Source organism: Equus przewalskii, chromosome 29 (genome assembly GCF_037783145.1).
Source record: "Equus przewalskii isolate Varuska chromosome 29, EquPr2, whole genome shotgun sequence".
Lineage (NCBI taxonomy): Eukaryota > Metazoa > Chordata > Mammalia > Perissodactyla > Equidae > Equus > Equus przewalskii.
Window position 1 is genome coordinate 42,273,244 of NC_091859.1, and position 25,790 is coordinate 42,299,033.

The 25,790-nt window shown below is 39.6% G+C and overlaps 1 protein-coding gene across 3 annotated transcripts in view; it reads left to right on the forward strand.

Moving 5' to 3' along the window:
- The window catches only part of ATXN10 (ataxin 10), a 179,920-nt gene that overhangs the window by 79,860 nt on the left and 74,270 nt on the right, over positions 1-25,790 (forward strand). For all 3 annotated transcript variants that reach the window (XR_011534625.1, XR_011534626.1, XM_070599860.1), the window contains exons 8-9: positions 3,148-3,256; positions 4,718-4,887. Coding sequence is in view for 1 of the 3 variants with exons in the window: in XM_070599860.1 (XP_070455961.1) it covers positions 3,148-3,256; positions 4,718-4,887 (279 nt within the window). In the remaining 2 variants the exon portion in view is untranslated. The remainder of the gene's footprint in view (positions 1-3,147; positions 3,257-4,717; positions 4,888-25,790) is intronic.

The window sequence follows — 25,790 nt, forward strand, 5'->3', positions numbered from 1 at the left end:
TAATACTTGCTTTGTTGTAAAAATAATACTTTAAGCCAAAGTAAATGAAACAAAAAGTTAGGAAGTCCTCTTTTTGCCCAGCCTCCATCTATTTTCTATCGATATATCAGCATATACTTTTTTCTTTTCCTTCCAAAGGTTTTTTTGTATATTTACACCTATACATTTTTGTTTCCTTTTTTGAAAAAAATACTATATACTCTATTCTTCAACTTCCTTTTCTCACTTACTCCAATGTATCTTGTACATCTTTCCACTTTAACACATGTATGTATAGTCATCTCATTCTTTTTAATAGCTGAACAGTGTTTCACTATGTAGATGCTTCAGAATTTTTTTCGTTTATTCTCTATAGATATACATAGCAGTTGCTTCCAGCTTTGGTTTTTTAAAAACATTCACAAATAATGCTACAGTGAATATCCTTGTACAGATGTCTTTGCAATTTTGGACAATCAAGTCTGGTAGTATAAATTCCTCCAAGATAAATTGCTGAGTCAGAGTATGTTTATTTAAGACTTTTGGAGATACTTCTAAGTGACACACCAAGAGAGTATGGGTCTGCAACCCTCCACTAATCTGATTTAAATACTGTTTGTCTTTAACTTTTTTTAGTGGCCAGTATGTTAATTTGTTTTCCATATTAGATTACCTTTTAAAATACTCTATTAATGAGCATCTTCAGAAAATTAATCTTTTTGTCATATATATGGGAAAGTTTTTCTGCCACAGTTAATTTTTTGTTGAATTTATTCATAGTATTCTTAGCCTTTTAGAAATTTTTTGTCTGTTTTTAAGCTAGTTAAGCTTATCAATTTTATCCTTATGGCTTCTTAATTTTTTTTAACATATTTAATAAAACCTCCACTTAGATTGTAGAAATATGCACCTGTATCTTCTACTTCTTTCCGTCCTTTGTCCACATTTTTGATTAACCTAGAATTTATTTTTGAGTAAGGAGTGAAGGTTAGATCCAAATGAATTATTTATGTCTTTTGACTATCCGAGATTATATAATCTTTGGAGGAAGACTGCTTGTGTTCGAATCTTGATTTCTTCTGTTAGTATATGATCTTGGAAAATTTGCTTACCCATTCTGTGCCCCCGTTTCTTTACCTGTAAAATGAATTTATTTGTTTATTTCTTTTTGGTGAGGAAGATTGTCCCTGACCTAACATCTGCTGTCAATCTTCCTCTTTCTTTTGCTTGAGGAAGATTGTCCCTGAGCCAACATCTGTGCCGGTCTGTCTCTGTTTTGTATGTGGGACACCGCCACAGCATGGCTTGATGAGCAGTGTGTAGGTTTGTGCCCAGTATCCGAACCCACCAACCCTGGGCCGCCAAAGTGGAGCACGCAAACTTAACTGCTACACTACTGGGCAGGCCCCTGAATTGTATTTTAATACAAGCATTTAGTATACTGACTGGTACATAGCTTAATGTTCCCTAAATGTTAGCTGTTAATTATTGTATTAATATCATTTACTGAATAATCGCATCCTTTTCATTAACTTTAATGCTATGTATATCATATATTAAATTCTTATATATGTACTTTTATCAAGAGACACTTAATGTCTGGTTGTCTGGTTTTTTTGATGTTACCACTTGTTAATGGTTATTACCTAAATCCATTAATTCTTTAGGGATTGCAAAATGTTGGTATTTTGACTCTATCATTCATTTTTCATTTATTAGCTGGAATATTTTATAGAGAGAAACTTGTCCTAATCAACTATTAGGTTATACAAGGTACATTGTGATTAAGAAAAGCAGAATGAATGCTTGATCTCCCTCCCCCGCCATTACCAATCTTTAAAGTAATGACTCAGTTTTGTGATATCATCCGAAGATGATGAGTGAGTTGTTTTGTTTTGATTTAATCATCATTATGAAGTTGCGACTTTAAAACCACTAGCTTTGCTTTCAGCCCCTTTTAGCTGTAGTTCTTCCTAAAGCTCTCGTGTTCCGTTGCTGGCCAGTGGGAGCCTCTTCAGGTTGCTTGATTCCTTCTGACGTGACCCTGGTAGTCTCTGATAGCTTCCTTCCTATCTCGTATGACAAGATGTCCAGGATCATCTTGTATGTGCCCTGCCTCAGACCTAGAACCAACCAGCCATTTCTTGAAGGAGAAATGGTATCCAGAGATGACAGTCTGGGCAACTACCCATTTAACAAAGGAGAACGCTGAAGCCTTGCAAAGTTAATGGATTTGCTCAAGAGTCTTTTAGTCATGGTACTAATTTCAGACTCCTAATGTAGATATTTGCCCCTAACTTTTTAACAAGCAAGTGAAAACTATTAAATAAAATTAAAGATACAAGGCATTAAATGTATGTTGTTTCTTGCTGTTTATTCGAGATTTTAGAATGCTATGTTAAAATATTACCTTTAAGTCTTTTAATTAGATAACAATAAATGCACGTCTAGAATTAACCAAAGAAAGTAATTTATCTTTCTTTTGAAGAATGTTATCCTTATGGCCTAAATTTATAGCATCTGCCACATTGTGTCAAATAATCTGTACTTTAAAAATGAGGTTCAAAATCTGTACAAAAATTGAATTTTAAAATTTTATTTAGATTACTTAATGCTGTGTAGTTTCTTGATCATGTAGTCTGTTTGATGGTAAACTATTTAGTAGTTATGTGAACTAACATTTTCAAATTAATATTATCTTTTCCAGCCTACCAAGATACTGCATGTAAGTTTGTATTTATCTGGAAATAATGCAAGTTCTTGCAGCCAGAGTTCTTTCAACCACAGCATTTTACAGAATTCCTGTGGACAAGAAATTAATGTAGTTCATGGGATATTTGTATCTTTAAAGTAGAACTTGCTTGCTGGGAAGGCTTTAAAAAGAAAGTATTTGCATAAATGTTATGTACGTAGCTAGTAATTTTGAACATTTATTCCACTGTTGGAAGGTATTTTTGCTTGAGCAAGAACTTTTCTGGCTCTTCACTCCAAGAAGACACATAATGACACGTAATCTTGCATTCTTGATGGCAGATGTCTGCTGTTAGTGAAAATGATTGTGCATGTGCATATTTAATACTTCTGTTTTTGTTCTTGATAGTTTCGTTCTCTCTTTAGATGTGTTACAAGAACTGACTCTTTAGTATTTATGTTGTCTTTTCTTTTCAGGAGGCACTGGCTACAATTAGGCTTCTCGATGTCCTGTGTGAAATGACTGCTAATACAGATCTGCTTGGCTATCTACAGGTTTTTCCTGGCTTGCTGGAAAGGGTGATTGGTGAGTGAAATATAACATGTTATTATTTTTAATTAAGAAATCTTTGACTTGTACTGTAATATAAGTCTAAACACACATCTTTAATTTTCGGTGTATTAAGATATTTTTTTGAATATTTTTTCTTGTCAGGAATCATGGTATTTTGGGAACAGCTCAAGCTTTTCCCACTTCTCTGCTGTTTAACTCAGGATGCCTGATGAGTAGATGAGAATGCTAATGCCTGTTACACAGAGTGTCCATAGTGGATGTTTCATCAGTAGTGGTTGTGTTGGTGATGGGGGGCTTATGATGATGATAATGCTGATTTTTATATTACTATAGTATTACCGAATTTGTTAGTAAATTTTTCCTAATTACGTTTATGGGGCATCAAGAATAATGCCTTACGCATAGTAATTATGGTTTCGAGTCTTACAAGAAAACTGTTTTAAACAAGAAGCCATTGTTTGAAACATTACCATCTTTGCTAAAAAGCTGTTTGCAAAATAATTCGAGTCGAACCCTTTGCTTGTGGCTAGCCATGCTCATGGTGTTGCTGCTCACTGTTGGCTATTTTTTCTTTAAAAAAGATTATATTTATTCTGGAGACCCATATGCTAAGAAAGATGGATTTGTATCTAGATGGGTAGATGAACGAGCTGTGCAAGATGTTTAGAATCTCATATCAGTGTTTTATTTTGAATGCAGTGCTTTTAGTGATAATTAAAATAAAACATCGCAATCCTGGGAAACTGAATCATTGTGCAAAAAGCCTGCATTTGGAGCCAAGGCAGACATGGGTTGTCATCCCAACTGCCAAATTACTAACTTCTCTGAGCCTGGTTTATTCGAGACAAAATTGGGAAAGTGATATCTGCCCTTGATAGGTTTGTTGAGAGGGTTAAATGGGATAATGGGAAACATTTAAATACGACTTCTGGAAGATTGTCTGTTTTCATAGGCTGCCTGGAGGCATTTCATAGAGTATAACAACATTAAGTTGTTTCTTCTGAATGTAGCAAAAACAGATCTATGGAGAACACATGCTGCCTTCTGATCATCAAGACAATGAGAAAAAGTCAACATGCTTTTTGGTTTCTGTCGTATGGCTCATGACGGATAGGTGTTTATTTTAGACTTAGCTGACTATAGTCATCACATGAGTTCCTTCATAGAGAAGTTGGAATTGGAAACCTTTTTCTAAGAAAGATGGTGGAAAATTTTTAGCTAACTTTTCTTTGTGGGTAAATAGAAAGTCCATGTTGGGATAATCAATATGGCTTATCTCCCCAAAACCAGAATCATGAAAAATTTTAAAGAAAAAGCATAAGAGCCTTCTAATTATTATTTAAAGAAAACTTTCAGTATTCTACCTTTATTTTATTTTAATCCATTAAAATGAATTAGATTTGTTGGTGGAAAACTAGTACAAAATACTGAAAATTTTTGTATGGAATATGAAGTTTATTCTTGTTGTTATAGATCTTTTACGACTGATTCATGTAGCTGGCCGTGATACCACAAACGTCTTTAGTACCTGTGGTTGCATAAAAGCAGAAGGTGATGTCTCAAATGTGGCCGAGGGGTTTAAGTCTCATCTCATTCGTCTGATTGGAAATCTGTGTTACAAGAATAAAGATAACCAGGACAAGGTAAGATTATTTCTTAGTATGTATCATACATATATAGCTTCATTTAGGATACAATATTTAGAATTTAGAATACATTTACTTTTTTGCAATCAAAGCTTGAGGTGCTTAGAAAGTAGCTTGAGATATATGTATATGTATATATTCCCACAGATAAACGTAATATGTAATATTTGTTTGTATTAAGGTTTGTATTTTTCTAATTTTGCTTTGTATTCGTCATTAGTGTGTTTGAGGCAGTCTCTCTTCTTATAAATTATCAATACTTGTCCTAACCTGTGCTTTAAACATGCTCTTATATCATGTAAAGAACAGTCAGTCAATAAAAACAGATGTTTAAAGAGCCTAGAAATTTTCAAACAAATAGTAGACACTTAATAACGGTAATTATTATTGACCATTATCTTAAGAAAAAACAAACAAACCTTACATCTGTGCCCTACATTTATGGATGATAGCATCCTAAGTGTTTTCTTCTAGGTATCTTGAAATTTTTTTTTTTTTTTTGAGGAAGATTAGCCCTGAGCTAACTACTGCCAATCCTCCTCTTTTATCTGAGGAAGGCTGGCCCTGAGGTAACATCCATGCCCATCTTCCTCTATTTTATATGTGGGACACCTACCACAGCATGGCGTGCCCTGCGGTGCCATGTTTATACCCGGGATCCAAACTGGTGAACCCGGGGCCACCAAGAAGCGGAACGTTCGAACCTAACCACTGCACCACCAGGCTGGCCCCATTGAAATTTTGAAATGAATATTTAAGTATTAAATCTTTGGAAACTCAATAGACTGCCATTAGAAACCTCTTTTGTGCTGAATTAGCTTAGAGGTAATTATATTGATAATGTGGAAGGGCGATAAAAAGGATGGCAGGAGAATTGGACTACATAATTCACATTAAACTAGCCTGCCCCTATCTTCTTAGAGTTTTACTTTGGATGGCATTTGTTTTGCTTCATCATATATTGAATATATGTGTGGCAGAATATAGTTTTCCAGGATGACTACAAAATATCTGTCATCCTGCATGTATTCCTGCAGTATGACTTTGCCAACCCCACCCCCATTATGGTTTGGCATTTATCTCTCCGTCCTCTTGAATCTGGATGACTAAAGCCCTGTGACTGCTTTGAATTATAAAATATGGTGGGAGTGATCCTGTACCATTTTTGACAGAGCCCTTGACTGGTCTGGCAGATTCTATTTCCAGCCTCTTAGAAGCCAGTTGCCATGTAGAAGTGCAGGTGAGATCACCATGCCATGAATTGCCATGTTCACGTGAAGAAGCCTTGGAGGATGTGATGTGGTGAGGAGAGAGAGACTAGTTTAAGAAACCAAGGCACCAGATGTGAGCCAGAAGCCATCTTGGAAGTTCTTTAGATAGTTTCTCAGTTCCTTAGTTCTAAGCTCAGTTCCCTAGTTGCTCGGCTAATGCCACATGAATCAGGGACAGCCTGCCCTGCAAAGCCCTTTCTGAATTCATGACCCATAACATTGTAAGAAAGAGTAAAAAATTGGGAAAAAAAATAGGTTGTATAGGTTCTGCTTGTATTAATGGCTCTGTAAGCTATTTTTGGACTGATCTTCCTACAAATAATAATTATAAACTCTGAACAAAAGACAGCTATGTGAAGACACTCAAATTTGACACAAACAGGCAGATTTTGGAGTCGAATCAACACTTGGAAGAAGGGAATTGCACACTGTGTGCCATGCAGGACAGTTAACATTGATTGAAAATCTGCAGTCCTTTTAGCTTAAAGAATCAAAGAACAGTTTGGAGCAGCCACAGCTATTGGAAAGTGAGAGAGGGAATCCTGGAAAGGAGAAAGCAAGCCCCAAATTCTGTGTGCCACTTACCTAAATCCCTACTGATGTCCACATCACGCATGCAGGGGGCAGGCTTTGAACAGCTAAGTGATGGTTAAAATAATTGTACTGAGATTTGAGCTGCCACCCTAGAATTTACAGTTTAAGTTCAAGCAGTATAATTGCCTGCTAAAACAAAAATATCAACATTCTTTAGAGGAATATAACAGAATGCAGAGTTTCCACAGCATAGCATTTACATTGTCCAGGATACAAGCCAAACTTACTTGAAACACAGGAAAATATGACCCATTCTCAAGAGAAAAAAGATAATCAACAGAGACTAACTGTGCAGTGACACACATGTTGAGTTTGGCAGACAAGGATTTTAAAGTAGTTATAATTATACTCAAGAATGTAAAGGAAAATATGCTTCTGATGAATGAAAAGATAGCATATCTCAGCAGAGAAATAGAAACTCTAAAAAAAGGAACCAAGTGGAAATGCTAGTACTGAAAGATACAATATCCAAAGTAAAATGCAAAAATTGTACTGAATGAGCTTAACTTAATAGAGATGACAGTGTAAAGAGTCAGTGTACTTGGAGAGAGGTTGATAACTGGAATAAATCCTGTGGGACGTGGCACAGAACAAATGCCAGATAACTTGCTCTTTTATTATTCATATATACCATTTCGACGACTCCTCATCTTCAGGCAGGTGTGAGTGGAAGATTACTAATCCCATCCTTGGAAAGTTACCGGACTGATTTTTCTAAGAGAAAATTGATAGAGAAGAAAACACTTTACTTTTTTAATGACTAAGACTGCCTTTCTTGAGGGGCACAAAAGAGGTGGTTTTTCTTGTGTTTAACTATTCTTTTGTTGCTAATTTGGATTGGCCTCTTATAGGAGCAAAATGTGGTAACCCCTAAAAGGCTCATGAAATAGCTCGCTGAAGTCAGGATCAGATTGCGTCCTAAGTAAATATCGAGTGTGCCCAAGTGCTGTGTGGAGAGGTCACTGGGGCTCACAGGATGTCGGTGGTGTGTCCTTCCCATGTGCAGTTGCTAACAGCAGTGCCGATTTCTGAGCAAACACTCTCGCAGGTATGAAGGAGTTCATTCTTTGAGTATAAGAATTCCTCTGTTTTTCCTATTTTCTTACCTATGCCAACAAAAGACCCTAACCTGAAAATGTTACCTCTGGAGTTTTTTCTCTTTCCAAAGAATCTCGCACAACATCACAATCTCGTCCTGGATGTACTGGAAACGTCCTTATTCTTGTAGCCAAATCCTGATCCAGGTGCGTGTTATAGACATTGGCCTTGTTGTTGCTTCAAGCAATAGAGTTCACTAGCACTCAGATGACTTTAGGTATAATTTTGGAGAAATGGCTGATGATTTGGCAGGTCTTTATCACCAGGCTTAATTCTCATTGTATTGTCTAGGTGAATTGTCACACTTCTACCCAGATTAGGACCTAGTGGGAATATGGGTTCTGTCTGCTCTAAAATTAAGATCTGAGTTAGGGGATTTTGTATCACATAGCCTAATAGAGTTCATCCTTCACCAAGAGGGAACAAGGGACTGATGATTTCTTTAGTGTCTCCTATGTCCCAGCATTGTACCTAGTGACTTACAAGTTCTGTCAACTTTAATCTTTGCATCAGCCCTGCAAAACAGGTTCTGCTAACCACATTTAGGGAGAGGCCATCCAGTTAGTGAGTTGCAGAGTCCAGAGTGGAATTTAGATTTGTCTGACTGTGAACTCCTGGGCCTGTGCTTTCTCCCCTGTACCATGGTGCCTCTCATTTGGGAGCTTTCCAGGGGTTTGTAGGAAGAGGTTTAAAATAGACCGTGGGGGCCAGCCACGTGGCATAGTCGTTAATTCCGGTGCACTCCACTTCGGCAGCCTGAGTTCATGGGTTAGATCCCTGGTGCAGACCTACACCACTCATCAAGCCATGCTGTGGTGGCGACACATATACAAAATAGAGGAAGATTGGCACAGATGTTAGCTCAGAGCTAATGCTAATCTTCCTCAAGCAAAAAAAAAGAGCAAGATTTGCAACAGATGTTAGTTCAGATCTCATCTTCCTTACCAAAAAAATAAATAAATAAAAATAAAAAATAGACTTCCTGAAGGTCTTCAGACTGCAGCTGCTGGAGGCTGGTGATTCAGGATCTCCTTGGCTAGCCAGGCTCCGTCTTGGTTAAAGTCTGGCACTCTGGTGGTGCTCACATTTCTGTCTCTGATTCATCCATTCATCAAATGTGAATGTTCCCAGCCTTGGGGATGCTTTGATAGATACGACAGACAGACGTCTCCTCCTGTGAAGCTTCCACTCTAGGATCACCTAGGGGCCATCCTTGGCTCTTTGAACCCAAATCCCGAAATTATTGACACACTTTTTCCTAGAATATTTGTGTACTACCTGATTGCTCTGAGGTTTGATCAGAGCAATTTAAGCCCATTTACACCCAACTGAGTCTCTGTCATTATCTGTGTGACTTCATTCTTTACAGTGAGTGTGGTGACCCCTGCTGGATAGCACCCCTTAGAGTTTTGTGGCCCTTTCCCTGTTGCAAAGTTGTTTTCATCTGTATTAGTTCATTGGAGCCTATGACAGCTCTGTGGAAAAGGCTGAAAAGATATCGTCATTTTGTAAATGAGGAAACCAAGGCTCAGAGAGACCAAGTGTGATTTAATTCAGCCAGCATTTATTGAATGAAAACTACTGTGTCTGCATGCTCTGGAGAAGTCAAAGTCGCCTTAGTAGGGGAGATCGCATGGGCTCTAGTACCTCTAACAAAAACCCTTGAGGTTAGACCTGTTGCAGAGGAGCAGATGAGCGATGCGGTCCTCTGGGCTGGCTGTGCCAGGAGCAGTCCTCTCCAAGCAAGGACAGGAGCTGGACTGCACAATAGTAATAGGAAGGATGATAATCACCCTTTCCATTTGTGTCATTGGGCTGTATGTAAGAGATTCAAGGTGCCTGGCCCCTGATTGATAATCTGCTCAGAAATTTATTTACCTAGTCTTCCCATGAAGTCTTGAACTCTAAGTCTAAACACATGATGGATTGTAGTGTTTCCTGAATTGTAAAGGAATTGCTAGACTTCCCTTTCCCAAGTCATGATGGGGAGGTGCTCTTACCTTGTTTTTGTGCTCAGCTTACATAGTATTTCCTTGCTACATCTGTGGTGATTAGTTTACTTTTAAACCTTTGTGGACCTGAAATGGAGATTGTTTTGGTTTCTATTCTAAGAAGCACATGGGTATTAATGCTGTAAACCTGAAGAAAGCATTCTTTGGCTTCTTTGTTAGAATAAGGAATGTATGTTTACTTTTTTTCTTCCCCATTCTTCTTTTCTTCACTGTTGTCATAAATTCTTTAAGTGAATGCTTTATTAGAAGAAAACCAAACTTTTTTTCATAGAGCTAAATATATTTTTCAAAATGGATAGGCAAGTGATCTAATTTATCTGCGTTCATTTTCCTCCTGAAAAAATTGTGTTGACTAAGATGGGCCATTCAGTGTTCTGACTATTGAATCCATTCTGCCAAAGATTTGGTGGAAATGCTGTTCAGTTTCTTCTCTTCCTCCTCTTCCCTGATAGAAAACATTCCTCGCGTTCACACATATGGTTGATCCCATGTGTTCAAGCATATGCACATATAAAGCTGTCACTATAGGCATAACTTCATTTAAAACTGTACTGTATGGAAAAAGTCAACACGTAAAGACAATAAACTGTTTGGCCACTCCAATTCAGAATTATTATGAAGGGGGCTTCATTTATATACTTAAAAAAAATCTTTGTGATACATTTTTCATTAAAATGTTTTGCCCGTTGTGTTATCCCCAATATCTGCATTGTACCTGCCGCATAGTAGGTATTCAGTATATTTTTCTTGAATGAGAATTTTTAAAATATTTGTTGAGTGTACACTACATACTGAGCACAGTGTTAGGTTCTGAAAATGTAAAGCGAGTAAGATATAACCCTCCTCTTCAAGGAATCTATATTTTACTATAAAATTTCCTGACTGTATTTGCAAACAAAGACATGTAGGAAAAATAAAGTAACTTTTTCAAATGAAAATTAATGTTCCTCTTAATTCTGGGTTCTGTAATTATTTTTGAACATCTTTTATGTTTAGGATATATTTGAATATATTCTAACTTAGCATAATTTGCCTTATTTTTATTTGAACTGTCTATATCTGTATTTTAGACTGTAAGAACATTTATATAGTGTAATATTTGCAAGTAATTAAAAAATATTTTTTTAATCTGAAGTTTAGTCTTTCTAGATCTGAGTGCACTTTTTAAAATTTAATCTTAAAGTTTTAGACCAAATTTACAACTGTTAAGCATTCGTAACGTGGTCATTTCTTAGCTGCTTTTTTTTTTTTTTGGAGGAGGAGTGGTACCTTTGAGCTTTTCACATTCAGACAGGAGGAGTCATGAACGAGCAAACTATTGAATCTGTTGTTTATTATTTCTTTCCATTTAAAGTGTCCTCACGCAGCTTATCTGCCTATGAAACTTAAAAAACTTACTGCTATTTTGCAGTTATTTTATTTAGGTTGTTGCTGGTAGTGAGGGTTAATACTTTTTTTTGCACATCAGTCCTGGCTGACTTGTCAGTTACCGAGTAATCAATTGAGGGATTGTTCTGCAGAGACATGACCGCTTGACAGGTGTGTGCCAGTGTTGTCCTTTGTGCTGCTGTAAAATGGGCCGGGGTAGTGTGGCCCTTGGGGCTGCATCCTTACACAAGGCCAGCGTCTGCATTCTTGGCCTATGCTAGCACTGTGTGGACTTCCTAACCTGCATTCTTACCCAAGTGACCTTGACTTGGCCTTTAGAACTCAAGGTCACAAGGTGCCTGCTCTATGAAACTTTCTCAGGTCAGTGCAGAAAGACTTTCCACCCCACACGTCACTGCACCCTGTCTATCTACTCTTTATTCTTCTGCCTTATTCTCTACCTGTACCCTCAGTTTCTGCATGTAAATATATTATTGGTTGTTAATTGTATATTTCAGCATATGTATGCTGTTGGTTTTAGTTAAGGCTTTAGCATGATACACATACATAAACTGACCACTGGCAAAACCATAACACGCAAAATTTGATTTGAGTATCACTCAGTTTTACTAGCAAGCCCAGTTCCTTCCTGGTCATCCACCGCCACCACCGCTTTTTCCTTTCTTCTCCCTTGATGATTAGTCTTTCATGAAACCCGTCTCCCTAGGTCTTTCTGAATGATAATTAAGAGGGCTCAATCTGCCCTCTCTCCCAGATACATATTTTTCCATTGTTACAGGAAGCTTCAATACCATAACTCCATGCCTGACTAATTGGGCAGTTCCAGGAAGGCTATTGAAAATGTCCTGGCAGTGGGTTCTCCTGTCACTGGCACCTCTGTCTAGGCTTAGTTTGTCACCTTTGGATCCATATGATGTTCTCGGAGGAACCTTAGAGCAGTTAGAGAGCTTGGAATAGTACAGAGAATCCAGACAGGATTTGAGAGTTAGGTAAGCTCAGATTGGCCTCTTAGTTTTACCGTCTTTTAGCTGTGTAAATTTAACCTCTCTGAATCTCAGCCTTTTCCTGTGGAAAATGCAGACCGTCATACCTGCCTTATGGGGTTGGAGGGATTAAATGTCATCACGTTTATAAAAGATCTAATAGATTGTCTGGTGTCTCTTAGCACCTCTTTCCCTCTCCCCCGCCTTCCCTCACCAGTCTTGCTATAAATGAGTAGATCTGGTTCGTTTCTGTGTCTCCCATTGTATGTGTTCACGTAGAAATCTGCAGACAGTATTTCGTAGGTGTTATCAAAGTTCAAAGTAGTCCTCATCGTCCACATTCTGTGTTCATTACTTTTCTAATAGGTGGAGCTTTTTGGAGGAAGTAGAGTGAAGCCAAAATGAGAACTTTCTTAAGGATGAGAATCTTTTTTTTTTTTTTGTCAGTTTGACCACAAATGCTCTCTCAGTTGAATTTCTCTTTTGTTATTATCTAGTAAAGAGCTGAAGTGTTTTCTACGAATATCAAAATCTGTTCTAGCTCAGTTCTGAGAGCATGTTAAGGAACTTTTAAATTACAGGTATATGGCCTGTCTAAGTTAAACTTGTGTTTTCCTCTGTCAGAAAAAAGTTGCACAGAATCCTAGCTTATTGATTTGAAGATTGAATGTATAGGCAAGATCTGGCTTGCTTAGAATTCCACTTCTTTGTAATGTAATCTCAGTTCAAGAAATATGTCAAAATTCATAAATCAAGCTGTCACCATTAGTTTCCTGAACTTACAGTTCCTGTTACAGTAAATGAAATTAAAATTCCTATCTAGAGGACTGCAGCTGTAAATATTTTCTTTTTAAAGACCCAGAAACCCCTTTCTGTGTCTTGTCGTAGAGTGATCAGCTTGTTCTTTTGCAGAAAAGGGGTAACATTATTCAAAAGGAAGAATCATACTAAATATATAAATCAAATAGAACAATTTCCTATCGTCTGTTACTGTTGCTGTTGCCTGAGGCCTAGGCTGCAGGCCCTGTGCAGGCGCTGCCGCGATTCCTCACCTGATTCCCAGCCTTGCTCTCCTCCTCACGAGGCTGGAAGCTCCTTGGAGGTGGGACACAACGTGTCTGCTGTAATACGTGCCGTCTAATACTGCGTTATGCCATCTCATACCTGGTGTGTAGTGTAAGGAATTCATGGACAATGGATGATACTGGTTAGTCAAAGCTTAAGAGTAGTTAAGTAACTTGCTTGGAGCAATAGCAGGCTGAATCCTGACTCCAGACCCAAACTTTTCCCACTGTACTCTCCTGCTTCCGCGTTCACTGGGAAAAGAGACATTTGAGGCTTGTCCTTTGAAATCTTTGACCAACTTTGTGTAAATCCTTACAGGTGGGCACATTTGGTAAAACAGCACGTATGAGACTGACTTTAGACGTGGTTCTTGACAGTGACCGCATTCCTTAGTTCTTGCTGCACTGTTTTCTTTGTGGTCTGAAGTGTTCTAGTGGTATTGACTTCCTTGAGATTAGTGTAGAGAACTACATTTCAGGGACATGTATATTTCTGAGAAGCATAATTTACCCATATCCTAGATATCAAAAGGAAGACCTTGGGGAAGTAATTTGTTGTGGTGACTCAGCAGTTTGTAAAAGCCTGGAATCCAGTTTTCTTAACTGCTACTCATTTTCTTTACTTTGCCATATGATCAGTTTCTAGACAATAGGGATTTTAAATGGGTTTGTATTTAACAGTAAAAACAACTTTTTCACAGTATCCATAACAAGAAATATGTGAGACATAGGTGAGGGGAAAACCAGCCACATATGCTGAGAGATGTACCTTGTTCCCAGATGGAAATACAGAACATTGTAAAGAAATTAGTTATTTTAAAATTCATTATTTGTTTATTGCTAGGGTAATTAAAATCCCACTGAGGGAAAAAACCCCAGGATTTTGACAAAAGGTGAAAATAATTGGAGAATTGTCTTAACAATATTAAAATATAAAGCTAAAATAATCAACAGTGTACAGCAGTGTATAGGCTGGTGGAAGAGAGCATGTACTTTAGAAACAGACCCCTGAGGAGTTGTAACAAGTCATCATGTGGCAACGATAGCAAAACCCAGAGAGAAAAGGAAGCCTTGTTTTAAAAGTGAACCGGGGGTCAGTGGTTAACTATTTGGAAAAAGCTAACTTCACTTGTAATAAACACCAAACCAAATTTGGGATTGATTAAAGAGTGAAACATTAAAGATGGAACCATGGAGATCTCAAGTAGTATTTGATTGAATTTTCAGAACAACCAAGGAATTTTATGGATTAGAAACAATGAAGATTATCATCATTTTGACTATAAATAATTGAGGAACTTGGTCTTGGACCAGCTTAATAGGTTTAAACCTGGGTTCTGCTAAGTAATAGCTGGGGAGCTTGAGCAAATTATTTAGTCTCTCTGTGACTCAGTTTACTCAGCCAGAAATGGAGTCAAATTAGTATTTATGGCAAAGGGTGGTTGTGAGGAGTGAATTAGATAATCCATGTAAGACATTTGATAAGCACTCAGTCACAGTCAGCTATATTTACACTTAGGCTTATTTCAGCATTATTGATAATGTTAGAAACAATCTACTTTTCCATCAGTTGGAAATGTGGAAATAAATTATGGTAATATGCATCCAGTAAAGGTCATGTTTTCAGGGAGAGCTTACTGTATTCATACAGTCCTCATGATGTCATGGTCCATGGGAATTCAAAGCAGGATACAACACTGTATCTTATAAAACCCCTACTTTTATGTATTTTATGTCTATGTTAAATGTATATTTAAGGTGCACAAATACGTATGTGCATGATACAATGACCCAACAGAAATATACTACAGTGTTAATAGCAGTTATCTCTGGCTGGTAAAAGTAAGGATTGGTTTCTTTTTTCCCGTCTACTTTTTGTGGTCTTTACAGTGAATGCAAATTACTTTAATAATAATAAGATACTCTTGAAAAAGGAAAAGGACATCTATCTAGAATTCCTGTTTTTCTCTATGACGAGAAGAAAATATGCTTAGTTCATTAGTGACTGAAGTCGTTCTTTGCTTTACGTGGTAGTGTACCAGCTTAACCCTTCCTTGGCTGAGATCTGGGGGCTGTAACAATTACAGTTTCAGTTATGTTTTTAATGGGAAGATTTTAAAAAGTAAAACATTAGCATAGGTTGTGGATAATTTTGCTAACAAAAAATTAATAGCTGAGATAGGGGTGGTCTGTGGTGTGTGTATGTGTGAAAGCGAGAGAGAGAGAAGGAGGAGAAAATATAGAGGTTATTCTTCTAATGTGTTAAACATTATTTTTTTCCCCTTCAAAGGAATAGGAATAGGAATTTATTGTCAAGTGTTCTCATTTGGGTACATTAGCTTTTGCTGAGTGCGTGAATGTTCGGGATTTCTATTATATATCTCAACCCGATGAAAATCTGAGTGCTTTTGACATTGTGAAACTTCTTTATATCTCCCCAGGCTTCATTTCTTTGGTTAAATGAGAAAAGTGCTCTTATTTCAAATGTTGGAGAGTTCTCTCCTTTTCTAAAAAAATAAAATGGGACTGTCTGTCATACATCTAAAACAGTTTGATCTTTAGCATATTTAGTGGGTTTTTTTCCCTGTCAGCAACTGAAAATTAAGAGAATCAAAGTTGTGTTCTTATAAAAGACTTTTTTCATCAGCACTTGAAGTCACTATTGCCACCCCCCGCCCCCCGCCTATTGCTTTTCTTGTTCTGATAGAATTTAGCTTCATACCATCACATTCTAATGGACCAAGAGTGATATTTAGTCTCAAGCTGTGGATTTTCATTTGAATTCAGATATGCTGCTGTGTTGCAGTCAAGAGTAAAATCAGGAATAATTTTGACTCCAAATAGGAACGAACATACTATTTGGCTTAGTGGTAAGAGCTTTTAGTTCAGTTCAGCAAATATGTATGTGCCATATGCTGTGCACCACCCAGACTCTAGGCACTGGGAATGCAGAAATGGATTTGGCCCACTGCTACTCAGCGAATTCACAGTGTAAAGGGGGGGGACAGGTGTAAAAATGAACCTCTTCAATAGAGTAGAGTAAGTGGTGTGTGTGTGTGACAAGTATTCAGAGCAGTAGCAATGTTCTAAATGCCTGGTATAATATGGCTCACCTTGGAGCTTCACGAAGAGCTCCTAGGATCTAGGCCTTAAAGGATGGATGAGAAAGAGTTAGGCAGCTCAAGAGAGTGTCCAGCTTGCAGGCAGAATAGTATCTGTGAGCAGGTGTTTGGGACCCCGTGCCGTGTGCTGGCCTTGCGTAGGACCTGAGGGGTGGGAAGTGGGGTGACAGGGTGCAGGCCAGGCTGGAGAGGAGGGCTGGCCAGCAGGGCCCTGTGGAGCTTTGTCTGCCATGCTGGTGGGCTCTGAACTCCGCTGAGGAGCGGGGAGTCTTGGGGCAGTTTCAGTCTCAGTAGATTCATTAAAATGTCTTCCCTTTCTGGACATGATCTTTGGCTCTTTTTCACATCCACTTACTCTTTCATTGTGTTCTCTATATGTATTTTGTCTTGTCATACTTATTTTCTCTTTCAGATTGTTTTTATTATTTCTAGTCCTTGGGGTATAATTTTTCTCATTTGATGTTCCCCCCATTCTCTCCCCTCCTTCTTCTCTCTCTGTGATTCTTTCTCCCAGTGATTTGTTGTTGTTACTGTTCTAATGCAACCTCATCTTCCGTGGGGATAATATTTTTTCTGTAGGAGTCCCATGGTCCCCAGGGATGTGGACTCCGTTTGCTTTTGCTTCCATCGCCTGTGGTCCTAGAGAATCCACGAATCTCACCTTTTACCAGTTTTTAGATTAATGTAATTTCTTGACCCAGGAATCTAGTACCACACTGACAGGGCAAATTTGGACCCGGTACCTACTTGTAGCAGTGGTCCCGCCATTGCCCCCCTTCGGATCTCTGGGCAAACTACATACAAGCCTTACTAAACGGGTGGACGGAGCTTTTCATGAAGTGGCAGCCTGTGGTGGGGCCTCATTCGAGACTGGTTTTTCATTCCTTGTGCCTTTTGGGGGCTGAAGGCTACCTGCCTTCTTGCATCCACCACAGTGGTCCTAAAACCCCAGCCTCTAGGGACTCTGTCCTGGTTGATCCCAAACACTGCCACACTACCACCTTGGCTTTTCATTTTTGGCATCTCAAGTAATGCAAAGGCTGCATAGTGACAGGATGACACCCAGGTCTCCTGAGCCCTACCAGGCTTAGGCTCAAAAGTGAGTCCTGGCAGCCAAGCAGAATTGCTGGAAGACAGCCCGAGGGCTGGGCTCTGGAGTTTACTGTGTGAGCCTCTCCCTGACCGCCTGCTTCTCACACCGTCACACTCTTGCGTCAGCGTAGTGTATGGAAAAATTCTGATTTCGGGGGAAAGAGAGTTTAAATTCCAGTTTGTTTACTTACTAACAAGGCAACCTTATATACGTTACTTGTCACTCTTCTTTTTTTTTTTTAAGATTTTATTTTTCACTTTTTCTCCCAAACCCCCTGGTACATAGTTGTGTATTTTTAGCTGGGGATCCCTCCAGTTGTGGCTTGTGGGACGCCGCCCCAGCATGGCCCGATGAGCAGTACCATGTCTGTGCCCAGGACTTGACCTGGCGAAATCCTGGGCCGCCAAAGCAGAGCGCGCAAACTCAACCACTCGGCCACAGGGCCGGCCCCAACTTCGCTGAGTCTTAATTTCTTCATCTGTAAAATGAGATAATATTACTGGCCCCATACATTTGTTGTGAGGATAAATTATGATGATGATAACGTTAATAACTGCCTTTTATGAGTGTCTCCTGTGTGTACTTGAGGGGGGTGTTTTATAGATACGTTTTATTTTATCCCATCCAACTCCAAAGCCCATGTTCCACTGTGTCATTCTGCCTAAGTTCAACGTCTAGGAAAGGCCTGGCTCACCGAACGGTAATCATTCTCAGTGGTCGTGGTGCCCTCCCTGTGGCTCTCAGAGCATGGCCTCAGCCTCTCTGAGACAGGCTCTTGAGCAAGCAGCACTCATGAATAGGAGCCAGGAGAGGGAGAAGGCTGGGGTCCATGCCAGTTCCTTTTCCGCCTGTGAGCTGCCAGATGGTTACCGCCCTCCCTCTACACAAGGGCTGGCTGGCTCTCTCTTGCAAGGCAACATCCTGGAGCTCAGGAATGCTGGGTACCAGAGCCGTAGAAATGAAAACCACATATTGTCCCCTGCCTTGCTGGCCATGTTAGCCCTCAAAACAGATAGCCGCCAAGGTCGCCTTCACTGCCTGTGCAGTGCTTAAGACATCTGTACAGAGCTGCCCTTCGAGAGAGCAAAGGGGGGGATGGCCTGATTCTCCACGATCCTTCCATCTCCCCTATGTTTTTCATCATGCTAAAAATTCCATTAATAACCTTGAGTTCAGATTTATGTTAAAATGCAACTACACCTTGGAGGGGAAACATTTTAAGCCCTTATCAGTCTTTTACATATCTGTGTGGTGTATTTCTGTCTTTTTCATGAGAGCAAACTCAATGAGATGGTTAGAAGAGACAAAGACCCGTCCTCACCAGGCCTGAATTCTGTGGTCAGTCATTGGAGGCAGTTTCTTGCTTATACTCTTTATGTTACTAATAGTAATAATTTGTCTACATTTGAAAATTCCTACATTTTCTTTTGGAGAAAAGGCATTGGTTACCTTGGCCACTTACTTAGATTGGAAAGATAAAAATTTGAACCTTATTCAAGACCCTGGAAAAGTAAATTTCTCCTAAGGTGAATGATAACAACAGTCACCATGATAGAGGCAAACATTGTATAGTGCTTGCTGTGTGACAGACATCTAGGCCCTTTCCATATGCCAATGCATTTATCCTCACAATGTTTCCTAGAGTAGGTGATATTATTATCCCCATCTTATATATTTATAAACTCAGGCCCATCAGGGTTAAATAACTTGTCCAAGGTCACACACAGCCAGTCAGTGGTGGAGCCACATAAGAACCCAGGCGGCCTGACTCCAAACCCACACTCTTGACCAGGCTATGTGGCCTCTCAGCTGACTGCTCCTTTGCCCGTGTTTGGACCAGACTCACTGTTAGCCAGCTCTCTGCGATAGCTATCCACTGGGTGAACATCATTAGCCAAAGACATGATTCTTCCAGTTTTCTGTTTATGATCACTGATTCGATTCCTATTTTGCAAGTAAATGCATGCAGAATACCCAGTATCAGTCTTTCAGGTGTAAGAGTGAAGATGATTTTTGTAAATTTAAGTTTAAAATAGGATTCTCTTTGCTTATCTAGACTATTTTTAAGTAATTAATATTCTGAGCACAACTTTGAAAGACTATTTCCAAAAAGATACCTTTATTAAAGAAAATTTGGTCTACTAATATATACTATGTATACGCACACACATATCTATGCACATATACATCCAGAAGCAGAGAGAATACTATGTTCTTTAATCATTTCAAGAAAAATAAACTATTGGCATTGAAAGGAAATAGCTAAATAGCTATGATGAACTTTTTTTTCTTTTTTTTTTTAAAGATTGGCACCTGAGCTAACAACTGTTGCCAATTTTCTTCTTCTTTTTTTCTTTTCCTGCTTTTTTCTCCCCAAATCCCCCGAGCACATAGTTGTGTATTTTTAGTTGTGGCTCCTTCTAGTTGTGGCACGTGGGACGCCACCTCAGCATGGCCTGATGAGTGGTGCCATGTCCGCACCCAGGATCTGAACCAGCGAAACCCTGGGCCGCGGGAAGTGGAGCCTGCAAACTTAACCACTCAGCCACAGGGCTGGCCCCATAGATGAACTTCTTAAAGGATATTTCCAGTTTTTTGTTTAACTGAAATTTTGTGAGGAGGCCCTTGGGCAGCGTTTGAGGCCCCTCTGCTGAGAATTGCCTGGAACCTCACTCCTTTTGCCAGCGAGCTGAGGTGGCCTAACAGAAGTTTACTGTGGGGGTGGAGGGGGGGGGGCGTTGCAATTGTCCTTTTCAGGTGGAACTGTTTGTGTTGTTTGTATTATTGTACATCTTATGTTACAAATCCTTCCCCAAGCTGCACTTAGCTCATGTTACTCGCCGACATTTGAATAATTGGTTTAGCGTGAGACTGATTTCTGGGAATGATTCATTGCTATTTACTTGCTATGATTTAGTGACAATGTTGAATTTACCCACTGGAAAATTCCAACAGGAAACTTAAAGTCATTTCCATGGCAGAATTGGGGGCAAGAGGGGCATTGGAGTTGCATTCTCATCTTTTTAATCCCCAACAGTCAATGCATGAAATGAAACAAGAGGGAACCAATGTGAGGAACATAACTGAGATGAGAAATACAGTTTCAAATGTTTTCTGAAGCAGATCACGCCCTCCTCCTCTTTGTGGCAAGGAATCACTTTGGTCTGCACCTGCAGCTCAAGAACGGACAGCCCGGGGGCTGGGGGTGCGGAGGAGGAGAGCTGGGGAAGTCTGAGCAGGGAGGTGGGTGGGGGGGTGTTGACAGGAGAAATCCAACTGGCAGGCCTCTGGCGCAGAGATGGGGAGGGCGTCTCCCTTGCCTGATGGAATTTCAACCCTGGCAACTTTCAACTACATCCTCTTCCCTCCCCCAACCAAAAACAAAACAAACCAAAAATATCACAGTGCTTCAGTGCAGAGAGGGGCAGTACCAGCTGATTTTTAAAATGCGGATGAGCAGTGGTACACCCTCCGCCCCCTGACTGAGGGCCTGCCTCGGTTTCTCGAAGTGCCAGGAAGCCCCCACAGGAGCGCTAGTAGAGGCCCAGGAATGCCTGAGGCTCCGAGTTGGGAGCCCTGGCCCGAGGCTGGTGCCCCGCCCTTAATTTAGTCAGATTTAGAGTTTTGCTGCTCCCCAGTGGGGGCCCCTGGGGAATGTGATCCAAAAGGGGTGAGTGGATGTCTCATTCACCATTTTCAGGGGAGAGAGAAATCGTTCCTATCTGTATTCTCTTTCAGATGGTTTTTAATCTTGAAAAATCATTTCTAGCAGTTTTAGAAGAAAGCATTAGTATAGCATTGGTAAATACGCATAAGATAGAAAACGTTTTTTTCCATGTACACATAGGATTCAAGGAATTTTTAGTATATTGACCTTATTAAGTCAAATTGTTTTGAAATTTTAAGTCAAAACTGTGATTAACATTTTCATGTAAGTTAGTTGATATTTTATTCTCTTTTAAGTGTTACTCTCTTTTAGTAGTTTCTATAAACAGTTCAGCTTGACCTTATTAGAAAATCAAATGCTGATACACTTTCAGTCTTACTCATTTAAGCTACATTTATTAAATTGGGATTTGTTGGACTTCTGTGTACACTGTTTATTAATTTTATTTAAATTTGTAAAAGAGAAAAAACAGAAAGTTCGTCTTTTACGATGAGATGAATAAATTCAAACTAAGGTTGATGCTTCCATGTTTCTGCAGCGGAGACTGACGCAGCTGTTGGTCACTAGGAGAGTGGCCTCAGGAAGACCCTGAGCAGTGGCTCGGGGGTGCTGCCTCTGCAACCCCGTCATCCTAAACTTCCGGTGCTCCTGCCTGACCTTTGCCTCAGAGTTGTCCACGCTGCTCACCTCCCTCATCTGCAAAGTGGGTCCCCGGTCTCCCCGGCAGGGCTGCTGGGAGAGTTACCCGACTGACTGCGTGTCAGGCCCAGGCACACACGGGCCGTCCGTGTCCATGTGTAGTACGGCAGGCTTTCCAGGCCCAGGCACACATGGGCCATCCGTGTCCATGTGTAGTACTGCAGGCTTTCTAGCCATTTCGAATTCGTGCAAAAGCCCAGAAACACCAGTTTTACTTTTATGAAATTACATGTTCATAGCTTGAGTTATACCCATGTTCGTGTTGTACATCATTATTTCTGATTCAAAACATTAGCTTCAAAGTACTGATCTTGAAAAACTGAAGTTTCCTGCAGAATATTATACTAATTTCAGGGTTGCTTTTGATGTGTTATTGTGCCAGTCCACAACCTTGGAAATTCTTGGTTAGTGCAATGTTTCATGCTCTGACAATTATCTTTAAGATGTTGTTTTTAGGTTGCCAGGTGTTAATTTAAACACACACTGGTCTGTGTGCTTGCGCGTGCACGCATGCCTACACACTCAAAACAGAGTGCCAGGAGCTGTAATTTAAAGTGGAATTGATAGAGCAGTATGTAATGTTTTATATTTAGGGCAAGCTCCTGATGTACAGCTTCATGTGACATCTCGTTTTTTAAAAGCCTAAGGCATCAGTAATCTTTATAGCAAGAATTCTGGTGCTGTGTTATGCATTCCAGGCTTACCTTCTATTCTGCCCGGTAAATATATGGCTTTTATGGACTTATAAATCATGACAGTAGGATTCATACATATCCAAAAAAGAAGAGATTTAAATCTTTACCGAGTTACCAAGATTTAATGTAATTTAGACATTATTCTTGCTTAGAAGTAACATTCTTATCTAAAGGCAGTATATTTCATATCTTTGAAGGTAACTTTAAAAACATATTGCCAGAGAAACAAATATTTATTAAGAGTGTACTGTGTGCCAAGCATTATGCTAAGTGCTGGAGAGAAGGATGTGAAAGAGATGGTCCTGGCCCTTAAGTAACTCAAAGCCTAGGGAAAGATGCTAAAAAGTAATAGGTTAGGTGCTATCGGAAAGCTGTGATTTTATGATAGAGGTAAGAAGGAGTACTGTGTGGCGGGGGACGGAGTGGGGCAGGGCGAGAACTCCCCACTCTTCACATGGCTCTGAAACCTGAAGGAAAGGCTTCCAGAGGGGGTTGACGCTGCGCGAACTTTCAGGATGAGTAGTATTTAACAATGTCGTCAGCAGAGGCCAGGTTCACCTAACTGTCTATAAATTTGTCCTCCTCCTTTCCTCCCTTGCTTCCTAAAGCTCTAGTTTTGGGGGGAGCTGGGAGCTAAGGAAACCAAAAGAGTATACAGAACAGTTGGTGGTGTCCGTGGCTTGCTTCTCTTTCTCTCTCTCATTTACATACAGCAAAATGTGCAGATTTTTAATGAATGGTTCTATAACTTTTGACAAATGTATACACCTGTGTAACTGTCGCCCCAGTCGAGATATATAGAACATTTTCATCACCTCAGAAAGTTCCAGCATGTTGAGGCTGGCTTTTTTCTGCCAGTGCAGCACTGTGCACGGGAATAATGGCCCTAAGTAAGGAATGAGGAACCAGGTAGAATCTTGGATGGCCGCCTTTTCCTGTGGTGGAGACAGACATCCATAGTCCTTTGTTTAGACTTCCCTGGAACAGTCACCCATGTCCTGGTGGTCCTGGCTCATGCTGTGGCCTGGGTCAGGGTCCTTAAAGGAGTGAGTCTTTCCCGTCTACAGATGACATTCCTGAACCCTCATCATGTGCTTTTAGTCAGGTTTCCTGCAGGCCAGATGCCTCTGTGATGTCTTCATTGACATAGACTACTCTTGTGGTCTATCAAGCGTATGTGGGATTTATTCAGGTAACAGGGATTATTGTTCTACATTATTCCCTTTAGCTTACCGAGCATTTATTGAGTGTCCACCATGTGCCAGACTCTCTATTAAGCTCTGGGGTTCAAAACTTGAGTCAGATGCAATCCCTTATTCTCGAGTAGCTTCTGATCTACTGTGGGATGCGGGTGGTTAAGCAGAGAGCTACAGTGTGGTTGAGCAGAGCTGGGAAGGGGAGGAGGCACTAAGGCTTCTCTCGAGACTTAGGGTCTCAGCAGGAGCTTCCTGGGAACAACAGCAAGAATAGTTGTCACTTACTGAGCGCCTGCCAGGTGCTGGCGCGGCTCTAAGTGCTTACCTGTTAACTCGTTTAATCCTCTTAATGTTATTTTCCCCATTTTGTATATGAGGAAACTGAGCAGCAGAGAAGTTAAGTGCCCAAGACCATACAGCTGTTAAATGACACGAGCAAGGAATAAACTTTATTTTCAGCCACTTGGGGATTTCTTCCAAGTTGTTTGTTACTGCAGCGTAAACTAGCCTGTCCTAACTGATAAGGTCATCGGTGTGAGAGTGATTGGAGAAGAGCCAGGTATATGCTGGCTACCCAAGTCTGGAGTGGGAGGAGGTAGAGGTCCGAGCAGCGGTGTGGTGGTAAGACGAGAAGTAAGGGGACAGATTTGAGACAGAGAATCTGAGCAAGATAGGAACACACAAGAGGACATTTTTCTTTTGGGGGGCCTGTTATACCTGATTATTGTTATCCTTTTGGGAAAGAAGTTAGCTTTTCATTGTGCTTTATAATTTCAAGGACTACCTCTGTATTTTAGTGTATTTATATTGGGGATTTTGAGCAGAGATTAAAATACCATCTAAAATACTACGAGACTATAAACTCCATACTTTTTTGCTGCTAGCACAGTATATTGCCCAAGGGGAGTGCTCTGTGCATTTTTAGGGATGAACAAATGAATACTCTTAAATATAATTATTTTTTTACCGTTAAACTTCTCTAAGCTCTTATTTAATACTACGTGTGCTTATTTTTCATTTCCCTCTAATCTTTCTAGGAAGACTAGGGGCAAAAATTATAATTGATAAAATTGTAATACAGTATAATAGATATAAATTCCCTTAAAAAGATGAAAATTAAACGTAATGTAGTTTTGTAATACATTTATGCTAGAAATTAGCTATTTTCCTTTTTTTGAAACTTCTGAATCCAGTGAATAGAACATTTTATACAATCCTTTGCTCTTTATTTTTTTATCGTACACCTCTTCCCTGCTTTTGTCTAGTCATTATTAGTAATTACATAAAAATCTGTTTTAAGCTACACCCCAGGGAATAGCAAGAGTTAGTTGCTTGTCTAAATGGTCTTTAATTAAAGTCAAACAAAAATTAGGCTATCGTGATGGAAATATTTTTAAAATGTTGGCTAAAACAGAAGAGGCTGATTTAAGTGCAATCAAGTTGAAACTATTTGTACTTAAATGGATTAAAGTATAATCTGGCTTTTTTAAAAAACCACATCTGTCTGGGATGTCGTAGGTGTGGTCCTAATTTTAAGCAGATGAATGGACCAGATAAGCCTTTAAGAGTCTTCTGACTTCCAGGTTTTTCTGATTTTTAAAAAACTTTTTATTTAAAAATAGGTTTTGACTTCACTGTATGGTTTAAGTGAGCTGAACAACAAAAATTCATCATGAAAGATAATATTATGCTCATAATAATTAAAAAGTGAAAGGCTTGAAATTCTAGGTAGAAAGTGAATCAGTCTTTTCCGTCTGTGCTGGCTCTCGTCCTGCTCTTTCTGAGGCTGCTGCATGGTAATTGTTCCTCCTTTCATGTCTCCCCCATGAATCCATCTTTCTCTCTTGCCGGGCGGGTACCTGAGCTTACTTTCCTGTGTGTGTGCATGGCCTAGCAGTGGGCTGACCCAGGGTAGACACTCAGATACTCGTGAATGCTTCCCCCTGCTAGAGGGAAGGGATGGCTGTTTCTTGTTCATCTTTGTAATAAGGAAAGATAACACATAAAGTAGATTATT